The sequence below is a fragment of the Drosophila novamexicana genome, unplaced genomic scaffold (assembly GCF_003285875.2).
Source record: "Drosophila novamexicana strain 15010-1031.04,08,12 unplaced genomic scaffold, DnovRS2.1 tig00001488-arrow-arrow-pilon, whole genome shotgun sequence".
Lineage (NCBI taxonomy): Eukaryota > Metazoa > Arthropoda > Insecta > Diptera > Drosophilidae > Drosophila > Drosophila novamexicana.
Genome location: NW_020824864.1, coordinates 401381 through 426960, shown reverse-complemented (window position 1 = coordinate 426960; position 25580 = coordinate 401381). Strand labels below are relative to the sequence as shown.

General features: G+C 41.0%; 4 protein-coding genes and 1 pseudogene across 6 annotated transcripts; 3 read left to right on the top strand and 2 right to left on the bottom strand.

Annotated features, from left to right (window-relative positions):
* Window positions 1-45: 45 nt before the first annotated feature.
* On the bottom strand, window positions 46-3918 carry LOC115767892 (putative tricarboxylate transport protein, mitochondrial). Of its 2 annotated transcripts, XM_030712261.1 has the most exons (4): window positions 3822-3918; window positions 1783-2124; window positions 1396-1723; window positions 46-560 (listed from the first exon to the last, which is right to left on the bottom strand). In XM_030712261.1, exons 2-4 carry the CDS (start codon window positions 2109-2111, stop codon window positions 258-260), a joined length of 960 nt encoding a protein of 319 aa, XP_030568121.1. In that variant the 5' UTR covers window positions 2112-2124; window positions 3822-3918; the 3' UTR covers window positions 46-257. The 2 variants fall into 2 exon arrangements, with proteins under 2 accessions (XP_030568121.1, XP_030568120.1); XM_030712260.1 differs by lacking the exon at window positions 3822-3918 and having other exon boundaries at window positions 47-560; window positions 1783-2275.
* A 1334-nt stretch (window positions 3919-5252) lies between these two features.
* Window positions 5253-8092, bottom strand: LOC115767920 (fatty acid-binding protein, muscle). Its single transcript, XM_030712289.1, has 3 exons — window positions 7958-8092; window positions 5536-5807; window positions 5253-5457 (listed from the first exon to the last, which is right to left on the bottom strand). The coding sequence occupies exons 1-3, from the start codon at window positions 8028-8030 to the stop codon at window positions 5407-5409; spliced, it is 396 nt and encodes a 131-aa protein (XP_030568149.1). The 5' UTR covers window positions 8031-8092; the 3' UTR covers window positions 5253-5406.
* Window positions 8093-9877: 1785 nt separating this feature from the next.
* On the top strand, window positions 9878-16370 carry LOC115767924 (probable multidrug resistance-associated protein lethal(2)03659). The gene is made up of 7 exons (XM_030712292.1): window positions 9878-10552; window positions 11323-11408; window positions 11474-11633; window positions 11691-12057; window positions 12124-13751; window positions 13806-15444; window positions 15504-16370. Exons 1-7 carry the CDS (start codon window positions 10476-10478, stop codon window positions 15537-15539), a joined length of 3993 nt encoding a protein of 1330 aa, XP_030568152.1. The 5' UTR covers window positions 9878-10475; the 3' UTR covers window positions 15540-16370.
* A 39-nt stretch (window positions 16371-16409) lies between these two features.
* Window positions 16410-20316, top strand: LOC115767885 (annotated as a pseudogene).
* Window positions 20114-25512, top strand: LOC115767925 (probable multidrug resistance-associated protein lethal(2)03659). 2 transcript variants are annotated; one of them, XM_030712294.1, is made up of 8 exons: window positions 20114-20172; window positions 20263-20405; window positions 20946-21031; window positions 21404-21563; window positions 21629-21995; window positions 22050-23662; window positions 23722-25360; window positions 25430-25512. In XM_030712294.1, exons 2-8 carry the CDS (start codon window positions 20329-20331, stop codon window positions 25463-25465), a joined length of 3978 nt encoding a protein of 1325 aa, XP_030568154.1. In that variant the 5' UTR covers window positions 20114-20172; window positions 20263-20328; the 3' UTR covers window positions 25466-25512. The 2 variants fall into 2 exon arrangements, with proteins under 2 accessions (XP_030568154.1, XP_030568155.1); XM_030712295.1 differs by lacking the exons at window positions 20114-20172; window positions 20263-20405; window positions 20946-21031 and adding an exon at window positions 21282-21341.
* Window positions 25513-25580: the final 68 nt, after the last annotated feature.

Genomic DNA, 25580 nt, shown 5'->3' with positions numbered 1-25580 from the left:
GTTAGCAACTGTTTTAGTTTCGAGCCTGGGCAAAGTTTCTGAAAATCAAACGTTTCTCAGTTGTACACTAAATTTTATTGGCTATTTACAGTTCGTTGCGAAGTGATCTGACGCAATTTATATATGTTCATGCAGAATTAACTTTATGTCTGGTTTGGGTGTGGGTGTGCGTGTGTGTGTGTGTGTGTATCCAGTATTGTTATAGTTGACTAGGTCAAATTAGCATGCACGACGTTTACTAACACTTAACCATAAATTTATCCCTTCCATATCCTGTTAAATATATCCATAAAGGAGTCGTAGATCATGAACGTAATCGCCACATCCAGGCACACGCGTCCCAGACGCGGCACCGTGCCCTTGTAGAATGCCGCCAGGCCCTCGTTCTTAAATATTTGCATTGCACAATCCGCCGTACTCTTGTACTTGGCTGCCTCAAGGCCCTGCATACGGGTCTTAACCACATCCAAGGGTGTGTTGCCAAACACGGATGCGGCTCCCGCAATGGCACCAAACAAACCCACCAACAACTTGGGCACCGGCTTCTTATGATCACCGCCCTGCAGAGAAGAGAATTAAAGGTGGGTACTATATTTAAATCTGTTATTTGACATTTTAGAGATAAAACTAGGTTGAAATGCTTTCGAACACATAAAAATCGCGATCCGGATTAAAAAAAATTATTGAAAGTGTAAAATCTGGGAAAAAGTTAAGATTAGATCAAAGATTAAAGATAAAATCAGATTGAAATTTTTTCCACTATAAAAATTTAAAATGTAGGATGAAGTTAAGACTAGAAAACCCTATAAGTCAGAACTTTTAATATCTGGAGATAGAAAATAAGTTCAATAATGCGTTTTATGCTAATACAAATTTTTTAAATTCTAAATTTTTACAGAAAATTAATTTAAAAAACCTAGAAATAAGAAAATAATTTCTTTCAAGTTTTCAAAAAAAATTACTGATGAAAAAATTACTGATAATATCAACTCTGGGATGAAGTTAAGAATTAGAAAGCCCTATAAGTAAAAACAATTAATATTTAGAACTAGAAAATGATTTCAATATTGCGTTTTATGCTATCATAAAATTGAATCAAATTTTTAAAATTCTAAATTTTCAAAAAATTACTTTAAAAAACCTCAAAAAGAAAGCTAAGTTGCTGTCATAAAATACTAGAATTGTGTTTTTCAATTATTAAATGCAAATTGAGATCACATAATTATGAAAATTATTGTCCTGTAAATTAGAAATCTTAGAAAGGTGGGTCAAACAAACCTTGGAATTTTAGAGGTAAAAATGTGACAAATGTGTAATAAATCAAATCAATCTTTCTGTCAACAGCGATTTAAAAGTATAATTCATATGGAATACAGATCTCAAGTAGTAAGTTACCTTATACAGATCCTTCAACGATTCCATGACAAAGAAGCGTATGGCCTGATTGGAACCCTGCTTCATGATGGTTGCCGAGAGGCCCTTGTAGATGCCGCTGATGCCCTCCGTTTTGATAATTTCCCGGACGCCATGGGCAAAGCCCTTGAACTTGGGATTCGCACTGCGCTGATCGTTGATAAACTTCACCTTAATTGTTTCCATGGGCGTGACCGCAATGATGGCCTCACACACACCAGCCCCCAGGCCGCATAACAGCTTGCCTGAGCCGCTAAGCTGGCCCTGAGAGTCGACGAAGTTGGAGCGCAGGAATTCAAAGGCACCAAATCTGCAACGGGTTAAAAGCGCTTAGCCTGGCATCAGCTACGAGCTCGAGTGGAAACTCACCTGGTTGCCGACTTGGGTATGCTGCCGTAGATGAGCACGCTGAGGCCTCGGTAGAGTCCGAAAAAGCCGCGTTGCTGGACCGTCTTCTTCACGCAATCCACAATGCCATTGTAGCGTTTATTGGCGCCCTTCTCGTCCAGCTGCAGTTGCGTCTTCACGTATTCGGTGGGATAGGTTATGCAGATTTCAATGCCGCCGGTTATGCCGCCGGCAATGATACCCTTCAATCCCTTGGAGCCACCACCGGGCGCCGCGGCAGCGCCGCTGTTTATCATCCAGGGGCGTGCATGGAAGGGGCTCATAAACGTGGACAGTCTTTGGCGATCCATGTCAAGCTCTGACCTAGCATAACCGTGAAGTTCGGAGAATAAGAACGCGATTAAGCTATTGTAATACATGGTTTTTGCAGTGGTCATAGGTGTTATGTGCTTATACAAAATAAAAACCAATTCAAAAATTCATCTACAACAAATTTTGAAGAGCACAGTGTTTGTTTGAACTAAATTTAGATAGAATAAAAAATCCATTTCAAGGGGAGTTTCTTGTCAAAATGGGCAAGTTCCGAGTATGCAGGAGGTGTGTAGGGGGAGGCTATAAATACATTCGGAAAACAAGTTCTGGAGGTAACATTATCATTGGATGCATAGAACATGCAAGAAATGGACCATTTATGCCCGAACAAAACTGTAACTGTGACTTTCAAGCTGTGACTTTTTAGGAATTATTGACGCTAATAAATTTGTCTTGATATATGAAAGTTATTATCTAATGCACCTATAAAACAAGTAAGAGGTTCTAGTCAGGAGCTCCCGACTTGGGGATACCCTGAAACCTCTTCTTCCAACATCAAATGCATATATATATTCTATTTTAGAAGCTATATGTCAAGTTTGGTGACTCTAGCTCTTATTATTTACCAAAATTGCCGAAAAAACAGGATAACGATATCGATTTTTATCGATTGCTTGGAAACGGAGTAAGTTATCCATTATCGGAAACAAAAAAAACGATCTGCGCAGGCACTAGGAGCACCTACATCTAAAATTTCAAGTCTCTAGCTCTTATAGGTTCTGAGATCCTTGCGTTCATATATACGGACAGACGGACGGAAGGACAGACAGACGGACATGGCTAGATCGACTCGGCTATTGGTGCTGATCAAGAATATATATACTTCATGGGGTCGGAGTTGCTTCCTTCTGCCTGTTATATACATTTGGATTTTGCACAAATACAATATATCCTTATACGTATTTCTAATGGGTTCAGGGTATAATTAACTGAGCAGCTCCTTAACTGTATCACACACATGTGAATACTTCAAAAAACTGTTATCCAAAGTTTAGAATCTCCAGATTGAATAAATAACGTTCATCCCGTAGGTATTTCACGAAACCAATATACCCCTTTCTCATATATTCCAAGAACTTTGTTAAGGTTAGGTTTATAGCTAATCAATAACGTCTGCTTGTTTCGTGACAATTCTTGATTTTATCGCGACGTTTTTCACCTTGAAATCAAAGTTCAACATTGAAAACTATGTTGTATAAGACGTCGGAGCTAATACATAATGAATAGAAATGTGTCTATACGAGTCTGTCAAATGCTTTTGAAACATCTGCAACTGATTGCGATTACTTAAGATCGTATTAGAGTGATTCGAAACGAAACGGATGGAAAAGGGAATGTCAGAAGAATTCGCTTTTTGAGCTTTTTGCACTTGACAATTTTTTTTCTTGTTATATAATTTTTGCTGTCACATAATAAATTATGGAATCTATAGCAATTATTTTGCATGTTCAGGAATTTCGCTCAATATTTATAACAATTAAACAAACTCAAACATTGCCGATAAAGATAAACAAAGTTTTATGATAACTTTTCGTTGGAAATGAGCGCACGCACACATATACACGCACGCACGCAATACCAATTCCAGTAAGCTTCTAGTTGGAGAGCTGCCGCCGCTATTCGATCGGCATTTCTGATTGAATAAAACAGTGCACTTATTCTAAGCCTGTTGCTTCAATTCAACTTACTTAATTATAATTGTGTAAATGCAATATTCGAACTGCCTTGGCACTGGAACTCTTTGGTTGTTTCTATATGAGCTGATTGGAATGCGACGGCGACGCGTTCGCGGCTAAGGCAGCGACTCAACTGCCTTCATGCTATGGAAAAAACAAATTCCATTTTCCAATCACAAGAGAAAGCTACAAAAATTCAAATAAGCAGCACATTTGTAAACAAGCAGACACAAACCAACTGCTGCTGCTCACTGGCGATCAAGCGCCAAAGCGAGAGCGCGAGCGAGCTTGAGAGGAAGAGCGTGCCGACGCGACGGCGGAGAGCTAAATTAACGGCGATGGCGTGATACTAGATTTTTTCGTTTATGACGACGCGGCAGAAAAAAAGATTTGCGCCTCTTAATGAGCAAAACCAGTTTTGCCAAACTTACCAGAGCTTTTTCAACTGGAAAAGCTCGCCCTTGCGCTAAAAAAACGGAGAGTAGACAGAAATGACTTTTTTTAAGTGCTTAAATAAGCGCGCAGTAAACAGCCGCAAAGTAGACAACAGTTTTTTCGTTTTAGCTTTGCAGCGATTACACAATGCAAGCACGCACACACAGGCACGTGTACGTGTGATATGCTGTTGTTGTTGATTAACTCAAGTCATGCACCGTTATTTATCTTTCGCCCACGAATCGATATAACTGTTATCAGTTTATAGCACATAATGTATGAGTGTTTAATTTTTTTTATTATTTACCATACTTCTTATTTAATCAGCAGACATGTGGATGATACTATACTCTATACTAGAACCGGCAAACTGTAACTGTTAGCGCAACCAAATGCCGTAAGGTTAGTCACTGTTGCCTCCCATAACTGAACTGCGCATGACTCACCCACACAAACAAAGCTGTTCATGTGCTGACATCAACAGTTACAGTGACGCCAGGAATTGCGTAGGAGCCGCATTACTTTTTACTATGGGTAAAAGCTGTGTCGAATAACTCGAGATTTCTGCAATATGCTAAAAAACACATAAACGAATTGAATTTGTTCCCATGTAAACCTGATATAATATCAAGCAAAGCCGCCGACATACAATACTTCGACCCTGAACAAAAGCCAACTTTGTATTATCGGATACAATTCGAATATCAGCATACAGCACGTGTGGTAAGGGCCCGCTCAAGTACCCCAGGTTCGATTCCATTACCATATAAATCAGATCTTAGCTTAGCAGTTGTGCAGTATAATTAGGAAGACATAGATTATGTGAATTAAATCCTATTCAAATGAAATTGCTTTAAATTAACCTTAAATCCTGATGTTTACCATTTACAAGATCCATTTAAAAAACTTGAAACTTAAAGCGAAATATTAATTTTATTCAAATGCATTTTGAAATTTTTCACATGTCATTTACATGCATATATTGCATATATGCATGTGTTTATAAATAAACATTAGAATTAAAGTGCAGTTCTTTTCATATTTTTGTTTGGTTTTTATGGTTTTTAATAACATTATGTCACTAAGCTGGGAATTAGTTCGTAATGCAAATTTAGTTTAGACAGTTGATAATTCAGTCATGTTTTGCAGCCGAAACAGATGCTCAGACTGCCTTGTAGACGCGCACGCTCTTCACGCTGCCAATGGTAAGGGTCTGTAAAAGAGAGAGATTAAAAGAGACAGAGAGAGAGAGTTAGGATCGAAAGTACAGTCAGAGTCTGGCTGAACTTACGGTAATCAGTTCACTGTCGGTGAACTCGCGCACAATGGTCGAGGGCTTGTCGCCCTTCTGCTCCTGTGTCAGCTTGTTCCCATCGAGGGTGATGACACTCTTGACCTTGCGACCATCCAGAGTCTCCTCATCGAACTCCTCGCCCAGTTTAAAGCTAATGGCAGAGGTCTTGAATGTGGACGTGGTGGTCAGTGTGTAGGTGTCACCCTCCAAGGTAACCTCCACAGTGGGGCTGACAGTGTTGCCCATTTTGCGCAGTACCATGCCAACGCCTACAAAATTAGGAAATTTCAGAATGAATATACATATATTTTATATAAAAAACTGATATGCGTAAGTTAGTTTCAAATAGCTGGATATACTAGCTCTACATAATATACACTAGTGGCTAAAAAAGTTGCGAGTTCGAATCTTGGGTTTCTTGGTTCGGGTTTATAGTATAGTTAGTCAACGACAGTTCAAAAAGCTTAGCTGTGTCCTATAATAATATGAATCTGTACAAATATACATTCCAAGAGCCTGAAGAATCGGGCAATTACTAATTGAATTACCCAGTCAAAGTTGAAGACCCACACAAAATGCAAATCATATTGTATTTAATTGAAATAATAAAGCTAAATTATGAAGTTGCCAGCAAATAACCCGGGCCAGACCAGACCGAAAGTCATGCTCAAGGTTAACAATACGGGCCCAGGGGATATACCGGGGCAGACGGACGCACAGCCTCCGGTACTTATCAATTGGTCAGCCTAAATATAGCAAAACTGTACGAGCAACGTAAAATGCAAGCGACCTTATCGCAATGCACAAGAGCATATAGTATACATGATATTGATATACATATAAAAGGCACACACATGTATACATACATATGCAAATACGTATGCAAACTCTACAAAGAGAGAGAGAGAGAGAGAGAGAGAGAGAAAGAACTGTGCCTTTTGACTATCCATCAGCACAGACAAATCAATTATGTTCAATTATGTATTTGTCCAATTTTAAAAGTGGACAACCTTTTGGTCTCAAGTGTTTTATGGTTCGGTAAGTTCCCATCGCCTCCTATCTATAGATAATTTGTGGGAACCTTTACAACTGTGCATAATCAATGAAAAACTTTTGTATATCGCTTCTTTGGACTGGAATAGATTAGAAAAGAGTTCGCAAAAAAAAAATCGCACTAATTGTTGCCATACAGCAACATATTGATAAGGTGCAAAGTGCAAAAAAAAAAATACCTAATCTCAAAACTAAATTATCATTGAGCTGCATATATGTATGTAGCTATAATGTTTATCATTTGTACTATATACTTTGGGTACACCGTTCAATCAGATAAATACAAGTATTATTGACGTGTCTCAACAATCATTTTCGAGAGTTATTTTCTTTAAAAAGCCGGTAATTCAAACCTCTTCAAAGTGTCGTTCGACGTTGAAAAACGAGATCTCGTTTGTGATTTGAGTTTTCCTCCAACCACAAAAGACCGCAGAAAATAACAAAATAACCGAGTCACATAATGCGTATCGAATCGGATTACCAATTTCTCCCCCAACTTGGACTCAGACTAGACTAAACAGAACAAAGTTCGGCGGGTTTCTAAATAAATGACTGGATGACTGGGCGCACGTTTCTTTTTTTAAATTAAGCACGATTGATTAATACTACATTTGCGGTGCAAAAACGAAAGCTTTAACAAATATATATCTAATGGAAAAATTACGACTTTTGGACGGTGATTTATGGAAAAAATAGGATTTTAACGGTTCGTTGAAAATATCTATACCTTCATCTATCAATTTAAACTGTTAGTTATCTACTTTTGTACTCTTTAGCGATGGGAATTCGCAATTCCCCTGCTAGTGGGATATATAATCTTTTTTTCCAGAACAGAGTATACAATATACAAAGAAATGCACAGACGTGCATGCACTTATGGAATAGTATAGTATAATGTTGTAATTAACAATTCAGGTGGTCGTCAGTAATAGAAAACCTTCATTGAGTAAAGTACACACTTAATTTTAATTAGTTTTTAAGTTTATTGCCCCCCATTACCCATTACCCATTACCTCCTGCCCGATAAGCAGTTTATGACTTTTATGCGCTTTGCACCTGATTCGTCGGGTAACTCTGCCAAAAAGTGGAGCAGCGCATAAAACTGTAGAAAAACTAATATGTTTTTGCAACCACGTTTTTCATTCTCAGTGATTCTCCCCATCTTCTTTCTCTTGCACATCTGCACAGAGCGAATTTTTTTTTGCCGGCCGGCTAGCGGCTTTTTTTCTGCTGTGTTTTTTCGGCTTCTTTCTCACGCTCTTGCTTGCTCACTCCACTTTCTCGGCCACACGTGTCATTAACTACGTAATACTATTTGCAATATTACAGTACTTAACTGTTAATAAAATCCTAGCTAATCACTTACCCAGCTCCTTCATGTACTCATCGAAGTTCTCGGACTTGTCCAGCTTGTATTTCTTGCCAATGAAAGATGCCATTTTGCTGCGTAACGCGATTACTTGGTTGAGGTACACGAGAATCAGACCACCACTGCTGAAAGCTCGCGCAAGCGGCTCACTTTTATTCACGCGGCCGGCATTGCCAGATCTAAAAACACCGAATGAAAGCTTCCTTTGAGTTAGTTGAGAGCGTGAACGTGAGCTTGCGCTGGGATACATGATGGCAACACACTTAAGGCGTTATCGATGTGAGTACATCAATTAAATTACAAATAAAGGTGGATACTTACGTTTTCTTTTACCGTAAACAGATAAATATTGCTTAAAGACAAAACAATGATGAATGTGTCATATTTATATACTTGGGGGTGCGTATTGTTATAGACTATCGACACTATGACGAACATCGATAACTGTATAAGCTTTGACCGTTATATGCATTATACACGAGGATTTATGGACATTAAGATATATCTAAATCAATATTAACTTTAATATAAATAAGTAATAATCTATAAACAAAAACAACTTTGTGCTCGAGTAAAGTTTCCATGATTGAATCTTTTTTGCGCACGTTACTAAGCAGCACTACGATATATATATATATATATCTGCCACATACACACTTCAAACCCCACCCAGCTTGACTTGATCAATTGCTTGCACTTTAATTGATTCAAACGCGCCGTCGGTATAACTGTCATAAGTATATCACGAATCATATGCTGTGAGAATTGCAAGTTCAAGTGGAATCTGTTGCTGTGAAAATCTTCTACATATGTATATACTTGTTCTGCAAAATACCCATTGTGGGTCAACGGCAATATCCACAGCAATAAAACTTTACGTGTTTTTCTAAGAACACTTTCAAGTGTATCATGAATGTGCTCGAATTTGGCAAATTGTGCAAATAATCTAATCAAGCATTCAAATACATTAAAGGCAGTCGAATGCAATTCCACAAAGACTATGTATGACACGCTAGCCGTGTCTACCAATTTATATTTCATTGCTTTCTTATCTTATTAATCCAATTAACGTCTTCAGCATTCGTCCATTGCAGTTTACGTTTACTTATCTTGCGTTTCACAAAGATAAACATGTTTATAGCATGATATGCAAGAAAATATTTAAATTCAGGATGAACACAACATTCTATTTTCATTAAGTTTCATTAAGTTATCAGCATTGCTAAGATAAGGTTCGCTTTAATGTGTTAATTTAAAAAAAAAGTTTTAAATTTATTTTCAACTTGTTTATATTTATTTTCCTGCATCAATTGACTTTCAACGCCAGTGTGGCCATAGCTGTTGAGTGAAAACAATCCCGAAACTTAACTGCTTTTCTCTTAGCCCAGTTCTACACCAATTTGTATAACAAAGCAGTGCAGCAGACGAATGATCATTAGCCATATGCACTTAAAGCGTAAAAATACATTTTACGCCCAATTTAAGTTGAATATATTTATTTATTAAATAAATAAACATCCCATTTTATGTTACATGCAGTCAATTTTCCTTAACCCTGTTTGTTTTTTTTTTATCTGATTATCTGATTATGGCAAGTGTACATGGCTTATTAAAATATGCAAGTGTCAATCATTTGAGTGAATATGCCGGCCGGTATTAAAGCTTATCGAAAAGTTATTAAACAAAACAGCAAAGTCAACAAACATGATTGTCAACATTTGGAGAGCGTATGCATTCGTGCTGATCAGCTAAAATCTCTACAGCGTAGAGTCTACACAGCCAGTGAGCGCGCGGGAAGATCTGTGAGCGCAAGCTTGATGGAGTGCGAAGAGCAAACAGTCGTTTAATTACACTAAAACAACGGTAGTCGGTTGAGTTGTACGTTAGAAAGAGTTCGTTCCTCGGACCGTGAGCAATGAATGAACGCGCGCAGCAAATATAAATCTACACAGTGTTAAGAATTTTCGATAAGTGAAACTAAAAAAAAGCACAAAAAGAAAAATTCATTATCTATCTGTCTACACGCATATATATATACATACATATGTATGTATGTACATAAAAGTGATGAAATCCAGCTATCGGACTTGTACACATTCAAGGCGCGCCTACCGAAAATATTGTGAATCAGTTTAAGGCTATTTATGATATAAGAACAGCATCTGATAGACAAGAGGAGAACAAAACAAAGCTATCAGTATGCTCGTTGGAACGTTTTCATAATACCCTATCAAATGTTCGGATATGGTATGAGTGGAAAATTTTGAATGCCAATGTTTCTATGCATCACATAAGGCAAAGCGCTATTAAAAACTAAATAAATTATACTAACGACAAGCGCGTGTCTGCAATGCCTGCTGTTGGGTGCTAATCAAGTCGAAAAAAAAGTCACCAAATCTTTAAAAAAACTGAAGAAAAAAAAATTATAGAAAAAATAAGTTTAAAAATAACTTTAGAAAGCATCATAAGTGAAAAATATTTCTAGAACAATTAAAGTAAAACGCAAGAGAGCAAAATGCAATCACTGAAGGCCGATGAGCTGGAGGAGAATCCCGTAGAGCGCGCCAACTGCTTGTCGGAGCTGATGTTCTGGTAAGTCGTATACCCCACGATTCAAACCGTTAGCTATAGGGTTGACAGCGTGACAACTGCCTCGAGTTCGTTATCATTGTATTCAATGGGTCGTTTAATTTACATAGTTAGCGCGTCAGAGCTGGGCTCCGGCTGTTGAGCACCCCAAGCGTGAGCAATACAAATATATCCACATATGTATGTCATGTACGCACATATTTGCGTGAAGTATTTCAAGTTATTCAATTGGCTGTCACTTAAGGCAACTTTAATATCGTCTGTCAGCCATAGCCGTGGCTATGGGCTAATAAAAACTGATCACCATAAAAATATGTAATTGAATTTGGCATAGCTTGATAGCAACATTAAACCGATACGACTTTGTCTAATGACTTGCTGAAGATATATATAAATGAGTTTCATAAAAACTGTTATCTTCCAAGGTGCTAATAGATCCCTATGTCAATACACTAAGCAACAAAAATTTGGTTGGACTTTGGAAAATAACAACTGTTGCTGTTTTTTTTACGTGACTCGGCAAATACCCAGTATTTTCCTAACATCACCAGCTTAAGCTATTAACGATACTTGCAATAACATTCTGTAAAGTCATTGTTAATATTCTGTACAACCGGAGATGCCGACTTTGGAATTATGTATAGAGTATCTCCTAGTCGGGCCAGCTCTTGACTAGAGCTCTTTCGCTTGTCTTTACCTATCTTTACTAACAATTAAAATGTATGCATGCAACTTATCTATATACGCTTTATATCTCTGCTGTCTCCATGAAGCTTTGCTATGCCCGTTTTGTTAAAGGGTCGACAAAAGACACTGGAACAAACGGATCTTTATAGACCACTCAAAAAGCACAAGTCAGGTGAGTAACGCCACAAGATATCATATCACAACACTGTATATTAATACTGATAATATTATCTATAGATACACTTGGCGACCGCCTTTCTTCGGCCTGGGATGAGGAAGTTGCACGCAGATCGGCGCAAAATCTTCCACCTCGCTTGCGCCGCGTGGTAATCCGCGTCTTTGGTTGGCATCTGTTCGTGACAGGCTTATTGCTGGCCGCTCAGGAATTTCTCACCAAGTAAGTAGCTTGTCAAAGACCGAATATCATTCGTTTTTAAATTATAACCACTCTCAGAGTAACGCAACCCATTTGCCTCTTTGGTATGATGGCCTACTTCGCGGGCGACGATACAGATTTAACCAAGGCACAGCTCTACGCAGCGGGTCTCATGGCGGGCTCTGTGTTCACTGTCGTATTTGGGCATCCGTATATGCTCAGTCTCCTGCATCTGGGCATGAAAATGCGCGTTGCCCTCTGCAGCTTGATCTATCGCAAGGCTCTACGGCTAAACCGTACCGCATTGGGTGACACCACCATCGGGCAGGTGGTGAATCTGCTGTCGAATGATGTTGGTCGCTTCGATAGTGTACTGATTAATTTACATTACCTCTGGCTGGCGCCACTGGAGCTTATCGTTGTCACTTATTTTATGTATGAGCAGGTGAGTGGGGCTAAAGGGGATTTAAGATTATTCTTTTAATGTCTTTGTTTTTTTTTCTTTATTTAGATAGGAATTTCGGCGCTGTTTGGTGTCGCTGTTATGTTGCTCTTCCTGCCCCTGCAAGCCTATCTGGGCAAGAAGACCTCGGTATTACGCCTGCGTACGGCCCTGCGCACAGATGAACGTGTCCGAATGATGAACGAGATCATTTCGGGCATTCAGGTGATCAAGATGTATGCCTGGGAAAAGCCATTTGGCAAACTTATTGAGATCACGCGCTGCCGCGAAATGATATGCATCAAACAGGTCAACTATATACGTGGTATTCTCATATCGTTTGCCATGTTTCTTTCCCGCGTGTTCACGTTCTCCAGTCTAGTGGGCTATGTGCTGCTGGGAAACATCTTGACGGCCGAAAAAGCCTTCTATATCACCGCCTACTACAACATACTACGACGCACGGTGACTATGTTTTTTCCCCAAGGCATCGGACAGTTTGCGGAACTTTTGGTGTCCATAAGACGTCTGCAGACTTTTATGCATCGGGAGGAGACGCAGATCCAAGACAAATCGATTGATGTCGCAACCTCTGCCCCTGTTATTGATAAGGAGAATGGCACTCTTATCAAAAACGCCAATGGTGATGTGCCAAAGGTCAATGGGAATCTAGAAACTCTAGTTGAATTCAGTCAATTCAATGCCAAGTGGGATAGTAAGGCGGCGGAAAACACCCTGGAGAATATAAATCTGAAACTTGGTCGCCGACAGCTCGTGGCGGTGATCGGACCCGTCGGAGCAGGAAAATCCAGTTTAATTCAATCCATACTCGGTGAGCTGCCCGGTGAAAAAGGTAGCCTTAAAGTCAATGGCAATTTCTCCTATGCCGCTCAAGAGCCTTGGCTCTTCACTGGAACTGTTCGTGAAAACATATTGTTTGGGTTAACCTTGGACAAACATCGCTATCGCACAGTGGTTAAGAAGTGTGCTTTAGAACGCGACTTTGAACTTCTTCCGCAGGGAGATAAGACGATCGTTGGTGAAAGGGGCGCTTCTCTTTCGGGCGGACAGAAGGCGCGCATTAGCCTGGCAAGAGCTGTGTATCGTAGGGCGGACATTTACCTGCTGGATGATCCACTCAGTGCTGTGGATACGCACGTGGGTCGTCATCTGTTTGACCAGTGCATGAGAGGGTATCTAAAAAGCGAGCTGGTCATATTGGTAACACATCAGCTGCAGTTTCTGGAGCATGCCGACCTCCTTATTATCATGGACAAAGGCAAAATCAGTGCAATGGGAACCTATACCACAATGCGGCGCAGTGGACTGGACTTTGCACAGCTCTTAACGGATCCCAACAAGACCGATGAAGCAGCCAATGATCATGAGAGCGAGGCTGGTGATATTTGGGACCGTCTGAGCTTGGCCTCACGCAGCAGACGTGGCAGTAGAACAAACAAATCAAACCAACCTTCGCGCAATGAAAGTTTTAGCTCCTTGAGCTCCCTTACCGATTCTATTGCCCAGGACGCAGCCATGGCACCGCAAGAGACGCGTGTCGAGGGCAAGATCAGTCTGGGTCTATACAAGGAATACTTCACAGCTGGCACCGGCTGGCTAATGATATCTTTTATGGTGTTCCTTTGCTTGGGAACACAAATTGTGGGTTCCTCAGCTGATGTTTTTCTCTCCTATTGGTAATATATAATCCTTCTACATAAGACGATCGTACTAATGTTTCGTAATTTCAGGGTTGACAAGAACAAAAACGCCGCGGAAAGAGACTCGGATCCCATCGATATTTACTACTTTACCGCCCTTAACATAGCCGTCATCGTATTCACCCTCGTCAGGACCATGCTCTTCTATAGGCTGGCCATGCGCAGCTCCACAAAGCTCCATAATGCCATGTTTCGGGGCATTACCAGAGCGGCAATGTACTTTTTTAACACAAACCCTTCAGGTCGGATATTAAATCGCTTCTCAAAGGATCTGGGGCAAATAGATGAACTTCTGCCTTCCGTCATGCTGGACGTGGTTCAAGTGTTTTTGACACTGATAGGCATAATTGTTGTTATCTGTATAACCAATCCTTATTATCTCATCCTAACTCTTGCTCTGGGGATCGTCTTCTATTATATTCGAGAATTTTACTTAAAGACCTCGAGAGATGTTAAGCGATTGGAGGCAGTTGCTAGATCTCCGATCTATTCCCACCTCAGTGCTTCACTCAATGGGCTCCCTACGATTAGAGCCATGGGAGCTCAGAAGGCGCTTATTGCCGAGTTCGATAACCTGCAGGATCTGCACAGCTCCGGCTACTACACTTTTCTGTCTACAAATCGAGCATTTGGCTACTACCTGGATTGCTTCTGCACATTGTACATCGTGATAATTATACTTAACTACTTCATCAACCCTCCCGAAAACTCTGGTGAGGTGGGATTAGCCATTACACAAGCCATGGGCATGACTGGAATGGTTCAGTGGGGCATGCGACAATCTGCGGAGCTAGAGAACACCATGACAGCAGTGGAACGTGTCGTTGAGTATGATGAGATCGAGCCTGAAGGCGAATATGAGTCCCAACCGAGCAAAAAGCCGCCAATCACATGGCCAGAGCAGGGCAAAATTGTGGCTGATGATCTCAGTCTTCGGTATTTCCCCGATCCACAATCCAAGTATGTGCTCAAGTCTCTCAACTTCGAGATCAAGCCCATGGAAAAGGTGGGCATTGTGGGTCGCACGGGTGCAGGCAAGTCCTCGCTCATCAACGCCCTCTTCCGCCTCTCCTACAACGATGGTTCCATCATAATCGATAGTCGTGACACCAGCGAACTGGGACTTCACGACCTGCGCAGCAAAATTTCTATCATACCTCAGGAGCCGGTGCTCTTCTCGGGTAGCATGCGCTACAATCTGGATCCTTTCGAGGAGTACAGTGATGCCAAGCTATGGGATGCACTGGAGGAAGTCAAGCTGAAGCCTGTCATCAGCGAGCTTCCAAGTGGACTACAGAGCAAGATTTCAGAGGGCGGCACCAACTTTAGTGTGGGTCAGCGTCAGTTGGTGTGTCTGGCTCGCGCTATTCTTCGCGAGAATCGTATCCTGGTAATGGACGAAGCCACAGCCAATGTGGATCCACAGACAGATGCGCTTATTCAGGCGACAATAAGGAATAAGTTCAGGGAGTGCACAGTGCTGACGATAGCCCATCGGCTAAACACGATTATGGACTCGGACAAGGTCTTAGTTATGGATGCTGGCCAACTGGTGGAATTTGGCTCACCCTACGAGTTGTTGACAGAATGTGAGACGAAAATCTTTCACAGTATGGTCATGGAGACGGGTCAGAGCAGCTTCGATAGTCTGCTAAAGGTAGCTGAAAAGGTAATTGGTCATTCCTATGATTAAAATGCCATGTGGTAATACATCTTATTAAATTTCAGGCATATATGGAATCACAGAAATCAAAAACTGTCTAAAATCCAATGAATATTCCGAAATCATTAAAATATATTCTCATTGACTAGCTTTGAGCATACGTCTCATAGAAATTATACTGCTTATAAGTGATTGTTTTTGTATGTGCTACTTAAAGTATTATTTCTACAAACTTTAGAATGTAATGCTACAGTAAAACTAAGATTAAATAAATGTTATAAGCTACAGATTTCACAATATGTGGAAATGGCATCTGAGCATAACATTGCAGAATAACTGTCAATGAGAGAAGTAACAAAGCAGTTCACATTTAAATAACGCACAAAGCAGTTGATAAATTTACCAAGCTTTTTTGAGGTTTTTCAGATTTAATAATATATACTACTTAGTTACTAATAATAGGCGCCACGTTTATCTTATGCGACAGTGTCGAGCGTTTCAGACTCCAATAGACGTGTTGTACGATAAGGCTCATAGTTGAAGTCCAAGGCGTCGGAGAGAGTAAAAGCTGTGCTCACCGCAAGCAGTTCACATAAAATGCGGTAATCGATTAGCTGTATATTAGAACGAATTCCGCGGCCGTAGAACAAACACTTTTACTCTTAATGAAAATAAATTAATCCTAAAATAGGTTTGTTTTTTTATTTGACGATTTAAATACATTATAAAATGCAGATTTATCTGTAAAAATACAATATAAACTGTTTGCTCTTAGATACTTAAGTAGATTAGAGATCATAACAATAGTAATATCAGTGATATTTTCAGCATCTAAAGCACAGTGGAATTTCCCCAGATTTAAAACCACGTTTTGTGATCGTAACATTATAAGAATTAAAATAAATACTTAACTAATTAACACATAATTGTATGTAAATAACTATAGTGAATTAATTTATATTAGAATTTACAATGCCACACATAAGAGCTGATCTACCGGAGAATCCGAGAGAGTATATCAATCCATTGTCAGAGCTCATGTTCTGGTGAGTCCAATTGTGCACAGTGAATTGGTCTGTTGATGAGTCAATAATAGTTTTTGACTATTTAAATTCCATATCGACACACAAGTGTGTAATACACCTCAATAAATATGACTCAAGGCTAGCTAAGGCTTCCCAGCGTTGTGTCAAATTAATTCTAATCAGATTATATACAAAGTCTTTATTTTTCGATAACTTATCAGACTTAATAGCCCAACACTTGACCACACTCCCACCAACCTTTTTTAAAAAAGTGTGACGTATTTGAAGTACATTTTGTATTTGACGCGTTGTTGATTAGACAACGTTTATTATTGTGTAGTTTATTTGCAGCTTAGATCATGAATGAAACAAAATATCATTACATTACTTATTCGAGTCAAGAAAAGCTAGCAGCTTTGTCTTTCGCATGCTGTTTAAGGGCCACAAAAAGACCCTGAAACAATCCGATTTATATCGGCCGCTGAAAGAGCACAACTTGGGTGTTATATAAAATTAAATTTGAAAGTTAAATTTTAAAGTAAATAGCTTTCAAGCTAATCATCAGATGTCCTTGCAGATCGCTTGAGCGCCGCTTGGGATAAGGAACTACTTCAGAGATCAGCTCAAAGGAAACCACCTCGCTTGGGGCTCGTTGTGGTCCGCTCCTTCGGCTGGCATCTATTGTAAAGGGTTTGCTATTGGGCCCCAAAGAATTTCTTACCAAGTAAGTGACAGTTCACAAGACGCCCAAGATCAATTGCTTAAAGTGTAACTTCTTCTAGGGTTACCCAGCCAATTTGCCTCTTTGGTGTTATGGTCTACTTTTCGGGCAAGAATTCTGATCCAATTAAGGGCTAGTTATACGCGGTGGCCCTTATATCAGCTTCTGTATTCTCCGTGGTCACAGGACATCCCTGTATGCTGGGCATCTGCGCGTAGCTCTGTGCAGCATGTTCTATCGGAAGGCATTGAGTTTGAGTCATACAGCTTTGGGTGATACATCGATAGGCCAGGTGTTGAATCTGCTGTCCAACGATATGAAATGTTTCGATTGTGTCCTGTCCAATATACATTTTTAATGGCTAGGCCCCCTTAATAGTAACCTATTTTATGTTTGAAAAGGTAAACTGAAGATTGAACTAAGATTATTTACAATAACTTCCTACTAATGTCCCACTGCAAATTAACGCCGCCTGCTTCTTTGGCGTAACTCTGATGCTGCTTTACATGCCCTTTCCTGGCACGAAGGACCGCAACGTTGCGCCTGCTCACGGCTCTGCGCACGGACGAGTGCATCCGAATGATGAACGACATCTTATCGGCCATCCAAATGATCAAGATGTAGGAGTGGGAGAAGCCATTTGTTAAACTTGTGGAGCTTACGCGTTGCAATGAAATGATGTTCCTTTGTCAGCCTGTTGGATAGGCCTTCTTTATCACCGCCTACTATAGCTTACTGCTGTGAACAGTAACCAGTTTCATTCCGATTAGCATTTCTTAATCAATGGAGCTTCAAATAAGCATTAAACGAATCGAGACATTTATGAATGGGGAGGAAACGCAGCTCAAGGATGGCTAGACGAAACAAAAGTAGTGAAGAATCCCTTGTCGAATTCAGTCAATTTCATACTAAGTGGGACACCAGCTCGACAGAGAACACCGTGGACAATATCAATTTGAAATTCGAAGTCGGTGAAAAAGGTAGCCTTGAAGTCAATGGCAAATTCTCCTATGCCGCTCAAGAACCTTGGCTCTTCACTGGAACTGTTTGGGTTAATATTGGTCAATCATCGCTATCGCACAGTGGTTAAGAAGTGTGCTTTAGAACGCGACTTTGAACTTCTTCCGCAGGGAGATAAGACGATCGTTGGTGAAAGGGGCGCTTCTCTTTCGGGCGGACAGAAGGCGCGCATTAGCCTGGCAAGAGCTGTGTATCGTAGGGCGGACATTTACCTGCTGGATGATCCACTCAGTGCTGTGGATACGCACGTGGGTCGTCATCTGTTTGACCAGTGCATGAGAGGGTATCTAAAAAGCGAGCTGGTCATATTGGTAACACATCAGCTGCAGTTTCTGGAGCATGCCGACCTCCTTATTATCATGGACAAAGGCAAAATCAGTGCAATGGGAACCTATACCACAATGCGGCGCAGTGGACTGGACTTTGCACAGCTCTTAACGGATCCCAACAAGACCGATGAAGCAGCCAATGATCATGAGAGCGAGGCTGGTGATATTTGGGACCGTCTGAGCTTGGCCTCAAATCAAACCAACCTTCGCGCAATGAAAGTTTCAGCTCCTTGAGCTCCCTTACCGATTCTATTGCCCAGGACGCAGCCATGGCACCGCAAGAGACGAGTGTCGAGGGCAAGATCAGTCTGGGTCTATACAAGGAATACTTCACAGCAAGGAATACTTCGAGCAAAAATGATATATTTTATGGTGTTCCTTTCAGCTGAATCCTGTCATCAGCGAGCTTCCAAGTGGACTACAGAGGAAGATTTCAGAGGGCGGCACCAACTTTAGTGTGGGTCAACGTCAGTTGGTGTGTCTGGCTCGCGCTATTCTTCGCGAGAATCGTATCCTGGTAATGGACGAAGCCACAGCCAATGTGGATCCACAGACAGATGCGCTTATTCAGGCGACAATAAGGAATAACTTCAGGGAGTGCACAGTGCTGACGATAGCTCATCGCCTAAACACGATTATGGACTCGGACAAGGTCTTAGTTATGGATACTGGCCAAATGGTGGAATTTGTCTCACCCTACGAGTTGCTGACAGAATGACGAAAATCTTTCACAGTATGGTCATGGAGACGGGTCAGAGTAGTTTCGGAAGTCTGCTAAAAGTTGCGAAGAAGGTAAGTTATCCACTTTACGAGCGTCAATATTCAAAAAGGTAATTTTTTAATTACTTTAACAGACACATTTGGCATCACAGAATCTAAGAACTTCTTAGAAAGAATTGAAATGTTTAATTAAAAAATACTATAAAGTGCATTTTGTATGTCCGAGTATTGACAAATTTATTTCAGTATTCTGATTTCCTAACCACGCTACAACAAAGCAGTTCAATAAAATATACACAAAATAACTAGCAAAGCAGTTCAAAGTGGCATACGCAAAAACTGAGTATGCAAATTAAAAATGTATTTACATAGAAAATTGTATGTTCATCTTAATTTTATTAGATTATCTTATCAGCCAGCTAATAAGAGAATGAATTAAATGATACGTTTTACATAAACTGGAAAGCGCGCAATAAAAGCACACGCGTACAAGAGAGTAAAAGTCGCAGAGAGCAAAAAGCGTCCGCAACAGTTGTCTGTTCCCATAAAAGGGACCAGCTTGTCAGCTGTGATTTAGAACGTGTTCGTCAGCCGGAGAGTGAACAGCTGTGCGTGAATAGAGACCGGAGAAATTCGATAAATAGTGTCTTAAAAAATAATTAAATATACATATGTATACAGTTATCTGAAAAATGTTTTGCGTGATATAATTCATTATATGTATAAGAAGTGTGTTAGTTTCGTAGAGTTCTTCAGATTTACTAATTATATTAAAATCGTCTATCATATAGCGGCACCATCTCTGGCACAAACAACCTGCACAGTGGAATATTTTCGTAATTTTAAAAAGCAAATTCCACAGAACTGAGTTGCACACGCACCAAACCTCGAGTGCTGAGAAAATCAAATCAAAACAAGGGTATATAAACTATATAAATATATATACATATACAAAGAATATCGAAGCGAATAATTAAATGTGTGATTTGTTGTAATTCAACACTTATAGGCTTGTACACAAGTGTAAAGTGTATTTGGTTTACTTGTCGGCGTAAATAAATAAGACAAAACCAATATGCAATCAGTTAAAGCAGATGAGCTACCAGAAAATCCGCGCGAACGGAGCAACCCATTTTCGGAACTTATGCTCTGGTGAGTCTGCAATTTCACCAGCCTAGTGATTTTTGTGGCGTTAGATATAATATTGACAATTATGACAATACATTTTTTGGACCCACCGAATATCATTTAATCATTAACAGAACAATATGATTGAGCATGATATACCATTATCTTATCTTTCAGAGTGTTAAAATATACAAATAAGTGTTGTAGTAAAATGTTGAGGTATCTAGTATGTAAATACAACATAAAACAACTGCACGTAAGTGTGAATCTGCAAATATAGTCCACATTCAGATACCCTGTACTCATATATGATTGATGTATGTACATACATATATAAAACTTTTGATTTTCTGCACTGATATTGTGCACAAACTGCGATGTGATTGGCACATATTTTCGTTAACTATGAATACAACACACATTTTGTATATTATATAAAATATATAAGTTATCTTTTGTAGTTAGTTGCTTGGCCTCCATCAAATTTAAATATGTTTTTTTCTACTTGACACCATATAATATTAACTTTATCTTTATTTATGCGTGCATCATGGCATCGTAAAGCTTTGTCTTTCCGGTATTATTCAAGGGCCGTACGAAAACTCTGGAGCAACCAGATCTATACCGGCCGCTTAAAGAGCACAAATCAGGTAAGGCATGCCATAAGATAATAAATAAGGTGTTAAGATAAAGATAAATGAAATTTATAACATTCAATGACTGGCATTTACCTTAAATTCTTTCAAACCGTATGAGAACAAGAAACGTTTAGATTTTTAAAATGAAACTAGTTGTTGTTGCATTGTATCTCCAAATTTAGTTCATTTTAGTCCGATAACAAATTAACTCCATTGTGCTATCGTCCGTTGCGATACTATCGATTGGCTTACAATATTTCAAGTATGTTAGAAAAAGAAGACAGTCTCAGGAAGATCGAGAATGAAAATAGACATATTCGCAGTTACGAGTGATATCCTGGAATCCATCACATACATATATATATATATGCTCCCTTTTCACAGATGTACTTGGCGACCGCCTGTGCGCGGCTTGGGATGAGGAAATAATTAAGAGATCGGCCCAGCAGAAACAGCCACGCTTGGGGCGGGTTGTGCTGCGCGTGTTTGGTTGGCATCTGTTTCTAACTGGGTTACTGCTTGGTGTCAGAGAGTTCATAGTAAAGTAAGTACACCGCAATCCGGTCCTTTGGAAACCAAATAGATATATTAATGAGAGTCTTGTTTTAGGGTAACGCAGCCCATGTGCCTGTATGGTATAATGCAATACTTTTCGGGCGAAGATCCTGACCCCATAAAGGCACAGCTATACGCAGCAGGCCTCATGATTGCCTCTGTCCTCTCCGTCGTTACTGGACATCCGTTTCTGCTCGGCCTGCTCCATTTGGGGATGAAAATGCGCGTTTCACTGTGCAGTCTAGTTTATAGGAAGGCGCTGCGCCTGAGCCATACAGCTCTGGGGGATACATCGATAGGTCAGGTTGTGAATCTGCTTTCCAACGATGTGGGACGCTTTGATATGATTCTCCTCAATGTTCACTTCTTATGGCTGGCTCCACTGGAATTATTTGTGGTTACATTCTTTATGTATCAAAAGGTAACTTAATGTGGTCGTATTTAGAATTATCTATTTATGTGATTAAACCTATAGATCGGAGTTGCCTCCTTCTTTGGCGTCGCTGTGATGTTGCTGTTCCTGCCTCTGCAAGCCTATTTAGCAAAGAAAACATCTGCGTTGCGCCTCCTGACAGCATTACGCACGGACGAGCGCGTGCGAATGATGAACGAATTTATTTCCGGCATCCAGGTGATCAAGATGTACGCATGGGAAAAGCCACTCGGCAAGCTAATCCAGTTCATGCGACGCAAGGAGATGATCTGTATCAAAAAAGTCAATTATATACGCGGAGTTCTAATTGCCTTTGGCATGTGCCTGTCGCGTACCCTTACGTTTGTCAGCCTGGTGGGGTTTGTGCTGCTAGGAAACGTGTTGACTGCCGGCGAGGCCTTCTTCATAACGGCCTACTACAATCTGCTGCAGCGAGCGGTCACCAATTTCTTTCCGCTTAGCATTACGCAACTAGCAGAGATAACGGTTTCCATTAAGCGTCTGGAAACCTTTATGCTAAGGGAGGAGACTCAGGTGCAAGACAAGTCGAATGCAATAACTGTGCCTAGCTCTACTAACGAGATACGCGATAAGAAAAATGGAACACTGAGCAACAATGACAATGGAGTTGAGGCAAAAAGTAATGGCAGAGTAATGGAGGAGACGCTCGTGGAGTTCAGCCAGTTCTCTGCCAAGTGGGACACCAACGCGACAGAGAACACCCTGGACAATATAAATCTGAAATTGGGTCGCCGACAGCTAGTCGCGGTGATTGGACCCGTCGGCGCAAGCAAATCCAGTCTGATACAATCCATTCTCGGCGAGCTGGCTGGTGAAAAAGGTAGCCTTAAAGTCAACGGCAGTTACTCCTATGCAGCTCAGGAGCCTTGGCTCTTCACTGGAACTGTCCGTGAGAACATATTGTTTGGATTAACCCTGGACAAGAATCGCTATCGCACAGTCATCAAGAAGTGTGCTTTAGAACGCGACTTCGAGCTACTTCCGCAGGGTGATAAGACGATTGTTGGCGAGCGAGGAGCTTCTCTTTCGGGTGGACAGAAGGCACGCATTAGTCTGGCACGATCTGTGTATCGAAGGGCGGACATTTACCTGCTGGATGATCCACTCAGTGCTGTGGATACGCACGTGGGTCGTCATCTGTTTGACCAGTGCATGAGAGGCTATCTGAAAAACGAGCTCGTCATATTGGTAACACATCAGCTGCAGTTTCTGGAGCATGCCGACCTCATTGTTATCATGGACAAAGGCAAAATCAGTGCAATGGGAACCTATGCAACGATGCAACACAGTGGCTTGGACTTTGCACAGCTCTTGACCGATATCAACCAGGCAGATGAGAAGGCACTGGAAGACCAAAAGAGCGATGCTGGGGATCGTGTTAGCCTGCACTCAAAAACTAGCCGTCAGGCTTCACGCAATGAGAGTTTTGCTTCCTTGAGCTCCCTGGCTGATTCGGTCATTCAGGACACGGCCATGGTCCCGCAGGAGACACGCGTAGAGGGCAAAGTCAGCGTAGGTCTCTATAAGGAATACTTTGCAGCAGGCAGTGGCTTGTTCCTGATAACTTTTATGATCGTTCTATGTGTGGGTACACAAGTCGTGACCTCAGCAGCAGATGTGTTTCTCTCCTACTGGTACGTCTCGCTGATGTTATTGAAGTACTCTTAGAATAACAATATTTTTCTTACCCCAGGGTTGACAAAAATAAGAACAACGCAGATTCGGCATACGACCCCGTCGACATGTACTACTTCACAGCGCTTAATGTGGCTGCAATTGTGCTCAGCGTAATGCGTCCAATAATCTTCTATTCGATGGCGAGGCGCAGCTCCACAGAGCTGCATAATTCCATGTTCCGTGGTATAGCCAGAGCAGCCATGTACTTCTTTAACACAAATCCGTCTGGTCGTATATTAAATCGCTTCTCAAAGGATCTTGGACAACTTGATGAAGTCTTGCCAACCATTATGCTGGATGTTGTGCAAATCTTTCTCTTATTGGCTGGCGTCCTTGTAGTCATCTGCATAACCAATCCCTATTATTTGTTACTGACGTTTGTGCTGGGTATTATTTTCTATTATATCAGAGAATTCTACCTTAAGACCTCGAGAGACGTGAAGCGTTTGGAGGCAGTTGCCAGATCTCCCATCTATTCCCATCTTAGCACCTCACTTAATGGACTGACCACTATCAGGGCTTTAGGAGCACAGAAGGCGCTTATTGCCGAGTTCGATAATCTCCAGGATCTGCATAGCTCCGGCTACTACACATTTCTGTCCACGAGTCGTGCCTTTGGCTACTATGTGGACTTCTTTTGCACCTTATACACTATCATCATTGTACTTAACTACTTTATTAATCCTCCCACCCAGCCTGGTGAGGTTGGGCTGGCCATTACCCAGGCCATGAGCTTGGCGGGCATGGTGCAGTATGGCATGACACAATCCGCCGAATTGGACACCACAATGACTGCAGTTGAGCGCATCCTGGAATATGATGAAATTGAGCCAGAAGGCGAGTTTGAATCCCAACCAAGCAAAAAGCCACCGGTCGAATGGCCAGAGCAGGGCAAAATTGTAGCTGACGATCTCAGTCTTCGGTATTTCCCCGATCCACAATCCAAGTATGTACTTAAGTCTCTCAACTTCGAGATCAAACCCATGGAAAAAGTGGGTATTGTGGGTCGCACCGGTGCAGGCAAGTCCTCGCTCATCAACGCTCTTTTCCGCCTCTCCTACAACGAAGGCTCCATCATCATCGACAGTCGTGACACCAACGAACTGGGACTTCACGACCTGCGCAGCAAAATTTCCATCATACCTCAGGAGCCGGTGCTCTTTACCGGCAGCATGCGCTACAATCTGGATCCATTCGAGGAATACAGCGATGCTAAGCTGTGGGATGCACTCGAGGAGGTCAAACTGAAGCCTGTCATCAGCGAGCTTCCAAGTGGACTACAAAGCAAGATTTCAGAGGGCGGAAGCAATTTCAGTGTGGGACAGAGGCAATTGGTGTGTCTGGCACGCGCTATTCTTCGCGAAAATCGTATCCTGGTGATGGACGAGGCCACAGCTAATGTGGATCCACAGACAGATGCGCTCATCCAAGCGACAATAAGGAATAAGTTCAGGGAGTGTACAGTGCTGACAATAGCCCATCGCCTAAACACAATTATGGACTCGGACAAGGTGATAGTCATGGATGCGGGTCAGATGGTAGAGTTTGGTTCACCCTACGAGTTGCTGACAGAATGTGAGACGAAAATCTTTCACAGTATGGTCATGGAGACGGGTCAGAGCAGCTTCGAAAATCTGTTAAAAGTTGCGGAGAAGGTAAATAACCAATTCCTAGGATATCAACATGCATATATGTAATTTTCATCATCCAATTACCATTTACAGGCCCATTTGGAATCACAGAAGCTAAAAACTGCCTAAGATCAACAATTTGTTGCATTGCATTTAAAATCAAAATAAGCCAATTAAAGTATTAGCTTCAAGATTACATTAATAAATCCCAGAATCTTTATATAGTACATGAAATGTTTCAATT